Genomic DNA, 12,355 nt, shown 5'->3' on the forward strand with positions numbered 1-12,355 from the left:
TTTCTCATATTTCATCTTGTTTGTTTTTATATATAAGATGAGACGAAATAAGTTGAAATAAAAATTGAAAGTCGAATAAAATATTATTAAAATATATTTTTTTAATGCTATTTTTATTTTAAGATTTGAAAAAATTGAATTTTTTATTTTATTTTATATGAAAATTTGAAAAAATTGTAATAATTAGATAAGATGAGATGAGTTGAAAAATTGAGATGGATTGTGAAAACAAATCTTACCTAGGGGATGTTTGGAGTTGGAAAATGAGATGAATGAAAATTTTGTGAATAATAGTAAAATAATTTGTAAATAATAGTGAGATAATTTGAGTTAAATATTTATTAGATTTTGAGAAATGAGAAAAAAAAATTGAATTATAATAATTAATTTGAAAGTATTTACATTTAAATTACGTTTGAAAAGGAAATGAGACGAGATAAGATGATAAACTTGTTATTATTAGGCTGCTGATAAGATGTAATAAGCAGCAAGCGTCCATATTCCCAAAGTAGCTAATAAGTAGACAATTTAACAAGCCAATTAGTGGTTGGTCCAATTGTCCTTGCCTTGAGGCTCAGGCACCTGGAAGTATTGAAACTTTCAGCACAACGCCATTCTTCTTGATCAGCTCAAAGACACAAGCATCTCCTACTTTTAAATTATGGGTTTTCCAAAATGCATTCCATCCCTTCCCGATTCTTGAGGGCGCGTTTGTACCAATGGTTCGACGACACACGCAAGGCCACTGCTTTCCTTCACAATCCTCAAGTTCGATAGCTCTTTTCCCGCTTAGATACTTGGAAGCAAATCCCCTCGGCAATGGCTGCGCAGAAAACAAAGAATACCAACTAATCATACTTCATCATGCAACTTTTCATTTTCAGTCACATTGCTTGCTTATTACCAAGTATAACCCACCACCAATGTCAAGAGCTTGATGGCATATGATCCGATTTTCCAAATGGAAAATCTGGACTTGAAACTCTCACCCCATTTTTCAAAAAAAGTATAATAACCCACCAGTTGGAATAATTAGAAAAGAAAAAAATCATCTTAGAGGCTCACCACAAAAGCGTTGGTTAGATTATATTGCCGAAGGATAGAGATGAAATGAGGATTTCTAGGCTTGAACATTGCGGCTGCTTGCTTTGCCATTTCTTTTACTCTGGACCTTATGATTCTTCTTCTTGAAGACACATCAGAAAAACTTCTCATTTCTGTGTCTTCTTCTTGTTTTGTGAACAACTGATGATCATCATGTAATTCAGTAGACATTTCATTTTTGTCCAAATTGCGCTGCCCTGATTCTTCGACTGAACTATCTGCTTCAATGATTTCAACCTGGTTTCCCAATTTTGGATTTTGGGTCATTTTTTCATGATCTTCATTAGAGGGATACATGATCTCTGTAGCAGTAAGATCAAAGACAATAACATGGAAGTTTGAATCCCCTTCGTATTTGAAGACTAAAAAGTAGCCTTTCTGGATAGAATGATGATGTACAAAATCCTCCCAGCCATGATCATGAAACCAAATCATGTTTTCAGCTTTCTCCAATCCCACTTTCCAACTGCAACCATTGGGAACAGTGAGTACTGCAACAGTGGACAGTTCATCACCAAATTCCCTAACAAATTTTGTTGGGAGCCTCTGCATGCAGGTGCAAAAACTTAGTAATAAGAACTTTATATCGAACCACACAACTCGTTACTCCTAGCCCCATTTCGTTTCCCTAAACCCTCCTCCTCCAGAGATTTTCAATCCCATCGATTTATAGAAATATGAGCCCTTAGGTAATTTTTTCTGTATTTCCTTTTTGCTGCAAAAGACCCATTGACTTCTAAAGCTAATTTGGTTGTGGGCTTAACTTTTGTTTAAGCTACATTTCATCATATTTTCTTTGGTTTTGATTGCGGATTTTCTTGTGGGTTTTGGTTTTGGTAGCCGTGTAGTAGTACTTTAGTGTGGGATTTCCGTTTCTCGGCAACCAAACAGAAGATTAAGAATTATTATTAAAAGGATAAAAGCTGAGGTAGTGATGTACTTTACCAGTTTCATGTCATCCATGGAATATGGGAGAATTATTTTGAAAAAGTGGGGCCGGGCTCTATCACATGACCTCGACCGAGAACTTGACGGCCGCTGATGATCCCTGTCAAAGACAACTCCAGTCCGGCGAGTCCTCGATTGAACTTCCATGGGAAGATTATATCGGATCAAGATCGTTCCCTCCTCAGGACTTGTACTCCCACTTCAGCCTCGCCACTCTCAGTCTCAGATCTCTCTCACCTGCACTTTCCCTAGTCTCATTCCCTTTTTGGTCTCAAAATTGAAGACCGTGCAGCGTAGCTTGCTCAGAAAAAGACAAAAAGGCAAAAGAAAAAGTTTCCATCTTCAAGTATCGTCCGGTTCAGAGATGTGTCTATATCAAACAAATTTTATCCGTTCTTTGATTTCTCTCACTTCATTTATTTTCGCGCAAAAAGACAGAATTCCATGAGGAGAAGCACTCGGTTTCAAACTCTAAATTTGGAGGCATTCACCATTCTCTAAAATCAATTGTAAAAGATTTTAGAAACGGAAAAAAAATCAAACAAAAGATCGTAATACTCTTTTAATTTTCTTCCTTTTTCTTAGTAATCAAACAAATTAAGAGGCTAAACTGAAACTGGAGGAACCGATTCCCATTCTTAATTAATTTATATTGATGAACAGATATCTCATCAAAATCCCATAAAAATGAACAGATAACCATCACCACCATTCACTTGTGATTTGTGATTCCGATTATCTAAACTCAAACGCAATGATCAGAAAAGCCGCTATAATATTGTTATAATTATAATCGATGAGGAGGACTACTAATTAATAGTAATATTTCAGTCGATCTTCTAATAGAATACACAGTCTCTGAAGTCTGAATGGCGAGGTTCTTACAAATTTTTCTAACAGTCAACAAAACGAGATGGATCAAGTACTGAATCAGTTCCAAAAAAGACAAAGAAGAAGACTAGATATCAAACATGCATGAACCTCCCTGATGAATCGATGATAAGTTTAGACAAGTACTTCTTGATCTTAGACTAAAAGTTAGTTCAAACATAGTCAGCTACGCGAAATATGGAGACCTTAAGCACAGTAGGCATCCTCTTGATAAGCTCAAAGACAAAGGCATCTCCTTCTTTCAAATTGTTGCCCCTGACAAATGCACTCCATCCCTTTGCTATTTTCATTGACGAACTGGTCTTGTTATGGTAACAGCACATGGCATGCCATTGTCTTCCATTATCAGAAGTCTGAAGTATTACACTTTGGTTCAGAGAAAGATATTTTGCAGCAAATTTAGCAGGCACATACTGCACAGCAAAGAACTGCAACTCATCAGCATATTTCAAGAAAGTATTTGAACAACTTCATGCATTGCATCATCATCATGTGGTGGCTCACCATAAAACTTTTTCGTATATTATGGGGCCGCAAGAAACGCACGAACGAAGGATTCATAGGCTTCAATGTTCTGGCTGCTTGGATTGCTCTCTCTCTTCCTCTGCAAATCCTGAGTCTTTCTTTCTCGGATGTGTCAGAAACTCTTCCCCAGTCGAATGTTTCTGCATCTTCATGTTTTATGGAAAACACAACTTTGTTTGACATTTCATTTTCTTTCAGCTTGTCGTGGCTTGATTTTTCTTCATCATCCAATACCATATTGTCAATTTCATCATCCGTTTTTCTTGATGGATACTGGATCTCAGTAGCAGTCTTGTCAAATACGAGAAGATGGAAAGTTGAATTCCCTTCATATCTGAAGACTAAAAAGTAGCCATTATCTATAAAATGATGCTCTACAAAATCATGCCAACCTTCATGAAACCAAATCTTCTTCTCAGCTTTCTCCAATCCCACTTGCCAACTACAACCGTTGGGAAGAGTGAGTGTAACAACGGTTGCAAGTTCATTCCCAAACAACCTTACAAACTTTTCAGGGATTCTCTGCAAAGATCAAATGAAGTTATGATTTCATAATCACATTGTAAACTTTTGCATCCAATTTATCGTTTAATTTATATAACAAAAGATATATCCCTATATTCTTACACAAAAAAGGGTAGGGAATTATTGGTATACAATTTGAATATTTAAAATAATTTTTTGTTAAAATATTAACTAAGCATGAAATATATGTGATTTGACATGGTATGATAGCATTATTAATGCTAAATGCTAGAAACCACTTAGGGTTGTTTGCAAGTTGTTTTCATCTATCATCTCATTTCCAAACATCACTCAAATATAAATATTTTTCAATTTCAAATTATCAACTTTTTCATCTAAGAATTGTCTAATCATTACAATTTTTCTAACCTTCCAAACAAAACATAAAAAACAATTTCAACTTTATATTAAAAACTAATATTCTAAAAAATATTTTAACTTTATATTATTTTTATTCAAGTTTTTCTCTCATTTTCTAAAATCCAATAAAATATCATAACTTAATCATTTCATTACTATTCACAAGCCATTTCACTACTATTTACAGATTTTCCATCTCCTCTCATTCCCCAAGCATCCTCTATTATCTTACTATTATCTCATTTTGTAATGTTAGTTGTAACATCCTAAAGGAAGCCCGAGCGACATCTGAGTTTTAATGATACAAAATGATTGATCAATGATATAATTAGAGATCTATTGAGACCATTACTATAAAGAGGAATAACTTCTCCACTTATATAAACTTGTCTAAGTTCGGGTCTTTATAACTAATTTGTAAAGATATATATAAACAAACTAAGATGTTCATGGAATTTAAATCGAGCTTGATTCAAACAAACTTATTTTGGTTTGATTTGTTTATTAAACAAGTCAAATTGGAATAAGATTGACTCCACTCATATAAATTTGTATAAGCTCATACAACTTCATTGTTTTTTTATGTTTTTATTATTTTTAACTACATACTAATTAAGAACACATAAATATTTGAAAACATGAGGAGAAATCCTCCTCCTAATATAATAAAGGAAGTTCAAAACTAGTTTGAATATACAAAATTATCAATATACAAATTATATAAGAGGTGTGTATAAATTGAATATATATGGTTTATCTAAATTTATAGATCAAGTAATAATAGAAAATAAGGAAATTAAGCATCAAATAACAAAGTGGTCCCACCATTCATAATTCTCAGCTAAAGTAAACTCGAAAAGATTAATGTGATCTTGTTAGATCATTATGATCAGTAAAGTAAACTTAAAGTATATAAATGCACTGTCAGCTTTTAAAAGTTAAAAACATCATTTATCACCATCAATGTAAACTAAAATATTTAGAAAAAAAAATAATTTTAAAAAGATTTCTTAAACCAGCCAAAACTTTAGAGAGAAATTATAAAAAAATTATTTTTTTTAATAAATTATTTTCAATTAAAATGAATCTATTTTAACATAAATAATTATTATTATCATAAATAATCTATCGTAAATATTTAATATTTTCTTGCAGAGAGAATACTCAATAACTAAGCAATCCATTGCTATATATATTAATGCTGCATGCATATCACAGAATTAACCAGATAATTAATACTAAATGTGAATTTAAATAAACAAACAACACCCTGCAAGATCAAATAATTAATAGCAAAGATTCCGCCCTCATCATGCTTTATTTTCCAGTATCACCGTCTTGATGATCCGAAGGTCAAAAACGCTTGATAGATCGGAAACATTGCGCATGCATGTTAGACTAGAACTAAACAAGCAAGCCCTTGCAATGTATATATGGATATATGCCTTAATTACCAGTTTTTTGTCGGCCATGGTAGAAGGGAGTATTATCTTGAAGAAGTGCGCCGGTGATCTCCTACTCGCCACAGAACTCGACGGCCGCCGGTGATGATTATCATATTTCCAGTTGGGGACCAGTGCTGACCTACTCCGGCCTGTCATTGGTATATTATTAGCTGACATGCATGCAAAGTACAAAAAAGCCAACTCAGATCACAATGGCCGGCCGTCGACGGTGGTTGAAAATTGAACATACATTAAAGGTTGATTGCGCTTAGAAAGAAGAATATGATGAATTATGATAATAAGGATAAGGATAATGATAATAATAAAAAGGAGAGGTATCACGATGCATAGCAAAGTCACATGACCTATCGACAAGAAATTGATGCTTTTAAGGACATGTGTAAACTAAAAAACAGATGTTGGATAGTGGACAATCGATGTCTTGACGTACGTTTCCTTCATTTGAGGTCCGGGCCTTGTAATTTGTAACGTTATATCGACATCTGTACAGACCGGAGTTTTTTCTTTCTTTTTATTTATTTTTAATTCAAGAATACATGATATTTCTATCAATTTATCCTCAGATAATATAAATTTAAGACATCCAGAATAATATTACAAATCATACTGGTATCTTGTTTTTTCTATTTAAAAAGAAAAAAATAAATAAATAATTAATGAACAACATCATCATCTCATCCAATGAGTCCAATTTCAATCGAAACTAGATTCGATCTGCAGCCTTATGAAAATTGGATGAATACCATTTCTCTCGCATCAGACCCGGCCCAAGTTGAAGGAACCAAAACAGAAGCTACTACTTAGAGCACTAAGAAATTCACTCTTACAAATTTAACTAGTCACTTTTTAACAATATCAAATAACAGATTGAACAAAATTTTCACTATTATATTAAAATATTGATTTTGAACTTTTCATTTATTTTAATTCTAATTGTAATTTGAATTTCTCCAACGGTTATATTTTTTAATGGCTATTTTTTCTAACATATATAATTCTCCAACGGCTATATTTCCTAACAGATATAATTCTCCAACGGCTATATTCTTTCACTATAAAACAAAACATTTCATCAACAATTTCATTCACTTCAAGTGTCCTCATGAAACATTTTCTTTCCATTTTCTCTCAATGGTTCGTTCACTTTTTCACAAAATGACACTTATCGATTCAGATTCTGACGAAGAATTTGAGATAGTGAGACAACTTGTGGAAGAAGAAGGATCAAGCTCACGTGATTCTTCTAAAAAATTACGTAAATTCATAAGGCGCGATCGATTACAAGTCCACCAAAATCTTTTTCGTGACTATTTTGCTGATCCTCCAATCTATCCTCACAAATATTTTCGAAGGAAGTTTCGAATGAGTCGTTCTCTATTTCTTTGTATTCAAGCTGCGAAAGAAGCCCATAAACCTTATTTTGTCTAAAGACAAGATAATTCTGGAAGGTTTGGTTTTTCTTCCCTTAAAAAAATAACAGCTACTCTGAGGATGCTTGCATATGGTGTCACGACTGATTTTATGGATGAATATTTGAAAATTGGAGAGACTACGGCATTAAGAAGCCTAAAAATGTTTGTCAAAACAATTATTTCTGAAGAGTACTTAAGGAAACCCAACAATGATGACATTGTTAGACTGCTCGCAATTGGTGAAAAACGTGGATTTCCAGGTATGTTAGGGAGCATTGATTGTATGCACTGGAAGTGGAAGAACTGCCCAACTGCTTGGCATGGTATGTACTCTAGTCATATCCACGAACTAACAATTATTTTAGAAGCAATGGCTTCTTACGATCTATGGATTTGACATGTTTTTTTTGGATTATCGAGATCTCATAATGATATAAATGTACTTGATAAATCATTTATATTTTCTGACCTTGCTCAAAGGCTTACTCCGACAGTTAGTTACACTATTAATGGTCATTACTATGCAATGAGATACTATCTTGCTGATGACATTTATTTGCAATGGGCAACATTTGTTAAGACCATCTCAGCTCCCCAAGGAAATAAGAAAAAATATTTTGTTGCAGCCCAATAGTCCACAAGGAAGGATGTGGAGCGTGCTTTTGGTGTGCTTCAAGCACGATTTGCTATAATTCGTGGACCTGCACGATTTTTTCACATTGAAACGCTTAATGATATTATGATGGCATGCGTAATTTTACATAATATGATCATTGAAGATGAACGGGCTGACAACGAAGAAGAAGAGTTCGAATATGAACAGTTGGCAGAAAACACACATGATCCAGTGTCAACTGGCCCTACACCTGAATTTAGCGAGTTCATTTAACGCCATCATGCTCTTAGGGATAGGAAAATCCATTGTCAACTCCAAGCAGATCTCGTCGAGCACTTATGGCAACAATATAGTGCCTTATAATGAGTTCAAGTCTATGGTTGTATTAGAGTCTATGGTTGTATTATAGTTTATGGTTCTTGTTCTATGGTTGTATTAAAGAAGCTAACAAACATAAATGTGCATATAACACATGATCAAGTAGCACCTTCCTCCATAAAACATTACTCCATAAAATACATAACCAACATTAGAGTAAAAAAAGGCAACAAACATAAACACTCATAAGTTCAAAATCACAAATAAAATATTACTCTATAAAATACATAATATTTAGTTTTTCCTAGTACGACTTGCAAGTATTTCCATTTGTCGTTGAAGATAGTATTGTTATAGTATTGGAGGCATGGTACTTGTATTTAATGCCATAATTATTTCATCTTCTTTCTTTTCTTCATTCTGTAACTTCTCCTGCTCAAGTAGCACATTCTCTTTCTGAATACGTACTTTTTCTTCCCTAAGACTCACTTCCGATTGTCTAAGACTCACTTATGATTGTCTAAGACTCACTTCCTCTTGCCTAAGACACAACATCTTATTGTCATGATCACGTGCTTCTTGCATAAGTACGATTTTACTCTTTCTAATTTCTTTCATCTCATTTAGTACCACGAGAGAATCGGACTCCGTCATTTCATTTCTTTTTTTCTGTTTTACGGCCAATTGGTTGATCCAAATTTGAATATATTGCATGAAAATTCTCATTTTCGCCTAAATTTATTGAATTTGGTGTCGAACCATTCGAACTTGGTTTTTGCTTCGGCTTCACTATTTCCATATGTTTCACCCACTTTGGATGGAATCTCAACACCCACCAACAATGATCAAAATTAAAAGTTTTCTTCTCTAACTCTAGGAACATGACATTTGCCTTGCCAATCTAGATACATAAAGCACCATGGTTACTTCATAAGATAAAGTATTTTAATAAATTACTAGCATGTTAAAAAGTCAAAATAAAAGGTGGAGAACATATCTTGTCTTGCTCGTTAAAATCACTTAGATGCATTCCCTCGACTTGTGCCAAGTAACCATAAAACTTATTTACCGCTTGTTGAATCGTCGACCACCGATTCATTAGAGATGAGTAGTTACCTAAAGAGTCAAATTTCTTGTTTTCCTCAAAATATTTATGAATTCTTTTCCATAGCATTGTATGCTTTTGATCTTTTCCTTGTACCGCATCTAATGAAATTTCAAGCCATCCCTCCACAAGCATCAAATCTTCCTCGTTAGTAAAATTATTACCTCGTTGTGGTTTTCGTCCACTCGGTTCAACCTCAATAATCTCACCTTGGGGTGGAGAGAGTTGAGATCCATTAATCTCAGTTCTGACACTCATCAAAAACTCATTGTTGTTTAAAAGATTTGTGAAGTAGGCATCACGGAGAGTGGATGGATTCATTCCTAACAAGAGATGTGAGAATTGATAAAATTTACAATTTAACAAAATGTCTTATAAAATGGAAATGCTGAAAAATGCTGCCAGCCAACTCATAACAAGACTTGATGAAGTGGGAACAATGCTTATCGGTTTCAGTAAAAATAAAAGAAAGTGTCCTCATATTGTGTCTAACTCTCTCTAAATGATAGAATATATCTAGATAAGAAAAACTACCAATATAGGAAAGGGACGACGAAGGGGCTAGAAGCCCAAAAGGAAAACAAAAATCTAAAGTAAACTAACTATATAGTCTCTTTGTCATTGCGTTTGTTTTTTCCATTGTCATTTAGAGAGATTCTTAGGCCCCGTGAAACTAAATTCTCACTTTATTGACCCGTAGCATTTATTGATGAAAATTTTATCAATAAATAGAAGAACAGGGTATATCTATCAATAAATAGAAGAACATGATATATCAAAGTCTGCTATAGAAGAAGTCTACTCTAGAAGAATTTTCCCACATATTTGAAACTATGGAGCATTTTCACAAGTACATAGAAGGCACATGCGAAAGAACTGAAATAAAAAATTCTTGGGTGAGTAAAAAATGCGGTACTCCATCTTGGCTATGGAAAAAAAAGAGAGGAAATAAATCACAACAGATTATTACAAAAGAAATTTCAAAAGAGAGGAAATAAATCACAATAGATTATCACACCGAAGATAACTTTTTCCTTGCTTACCTGGGTTGAAGATTGGGTTGAAGATTGAGTTGGTTGAAGATTGAAGACGTCTTGCTGCTGCGTCTAGCCTTTTTTTTTTTTTTGCAATCCTGGGTTTGCTTCAAGCTACGTTTTTGGAAGAGAGTTGTCCGAAATTTGTGAATTTCTTCTACTGCGCAGGAGAGAGAAGTAGCGGGAAGGGAATATTTTAGTCAAAAGTAATATTTGACTAGCCTCCTTTGGCTTAATAAATTTAGCGGGCCAATTCATTTAAAGCTAAAATTACTGTACATTTAGCTAGCCTATTACTACACTTTATTTTACACTTTAGTTATTCTTTGACTAAAATTTGATTTTAGCTAGCCCACTACTAGTGCTCTTATTAATCTTTAAAAGTATCCTTCTTATTAAGGCAGTCGAATTACCAAAAGACTTGTTACAACAACCTTCCAGAAGCAAGAAGAAGATTCAAGAAGATTTGGATTGTAACCAACTTAATGACATGTCCCAATCATAAGGATTCCTTTGTCCTCTACTTTCTCTATATATTCATCACTGTACGCACTACTTTTGTGTGCAAGTGGTTAGAATATCTTTGTACTCTCTAAGAGAAACTTTCTCTCAGAAATATTATCAAACTTTTGGTGCTCATTATTCAATATGGTATCAAGAGCCTGACCAGGACTCACGTCCTTCTTTGTCCTGTGTTATTTTTTTTTTCTTTCCCTTCTTTCATGGCTCCATCAGACAAAACACCCACCACACATATTCTTAATACTGCATCTCACTTCATTACAATCAAGCTCACCATAGATAATTAGCTTCTATGGAAAGCTCAAGTTTTTCCCTTCTTGCAGGGCCATCAATTATACAGGCATGTTAATGGTTCTCGACCAATGCCTCCTTCCTCTATTGACAATGCCCCTAATCCTGAGCATACAAAATGGGTTTTGCAAGATAAACTCATTATGTCTACTCTCAATGCGTCTCTTTCAGATTCCGTCCTAGGACAAGTTCTTGACTGTCATACTTCATCTAAGATATGGACCATTCTCAAGAATCTATTTTCTGCGAAATCTTCAGCCCATGTTTGTCACATAAAGTTTCAGTTAGCTACTCTAAGGAAGGTCCCGAATCAGTTTCTGATTATTATAAATGAGCCAAATCCCTTGCAGCTACCTTAAGTGCCACTGGCCATGTCCTTAGTAACTCAGAATTCTCCATCTCTTTGCTTGCGGGTCTGGGTACTGAGTACAAATCACTGGTTACCTCTCTCACCACTCGTGCTGATACCGTTTCTTTCCCTCAACTTTACAGTTATCTGCTAAATCATGAGTCTCGTATCTCTTATCAAACCTAGAATTTACTCACTAACACCTCTCTTGCTGCCCATAACACCACTCGATATTCCCCTTCTCCTTAACTCTCTCGTGCTCCATCCCGTGGAGATCGACGAGGGCATGGTCATGGTTCCTTCACTCCACGCCCCTTTTCACCTCAGTTCAATACTACTTCTCCTTGTCCTGATACTCACCCACAATGTCAAGTGTGCCAGAAATGTGGTCACATTGCTTTGACATGCTACCATCGTCTTACCACTCCATATCCATCATCTTCTTCCTCACCTCTTACAGCTAATAACACATCTCTTTTTACTCCATCGCTTAATACCACAACCTGGTATCTTGATACAGCTGCTTCTCATCACTTCACTTCAGAGTTCAATAATCTCAACCTGGAGTCGACGCCATATTAGGGACCTAACCAAGTTTTCATCGGAGATGGCTCATCACTTCCAATTCATCATCTCAGTTCTGCACAAATACTGACCTCATCTGGCAATTTTCTCTTGCATAATTTACTTCATGTTCCCTCAATATCTAGAAACTTTCTTTCTGTACATCAATTTTGTAGTGATAATAAAGTTTTCTTTGAATTTCCTCTGATTTGTTTCTTGTGAATGATTCATTTTCCCGAGAAGTACTCCTTTAGGGTCATGTTGAAGATGGCCTCTATGCGTTTCAGTCCAGTGCAACGACCTCCTCACCTCCTCATGCCTTTCT

The 12,355-nt window shown here is 34.6% G+C and overlaps 1 protein-coding gene across 1 annotated transcript; it reads right to left on the minus strand.

The window, feature by feature from the left end:
- Positions 1–433: 433 nt before the first annotated feature.
- On the minus strand, positions 434–6,139 carry LOC109012471. The gene is made up of 7 exons (XM_035686617.1): positions 5,808–6,139; positions 3,448–3,990; positions 3,102–3,371; positions 2,904–2,977; positions 2,050–2,251; positions 1,066–1,650; positions 434–823 (listed from the first exon to the last, which is right to left on the minus strand). The coding sequence occupies exons 1-7, from the start codon at positions 5,973–5,975 to the stop codon at positions 575–577; spliced, it is 2,091 nt and encodes a 696-aa protein (XP_035542510.1). The 5' UTR covers positions 5,976–6,139; the 3' UTR covers positions 434–574.
- Between the last annotated feature and the right edge of the window lie 6,216 nt (positions 6,140–12,355).

The sequence above is a fragment of the Juglans regia genome, chromosome 16, assembly GCF_001411555.2.
Source record: "Juglans regia cultivar Chandler chromosome 16, Walnut 2.0, whole genome shotgun sequence".
Classification (NCBI taxonomy): domain Eukaryota; kingdom Viridiplantae; phylum Streptophyta; class Magnoliopsida; order Fagales; family Juglandaceae; genus Juglans; species Juglans regia.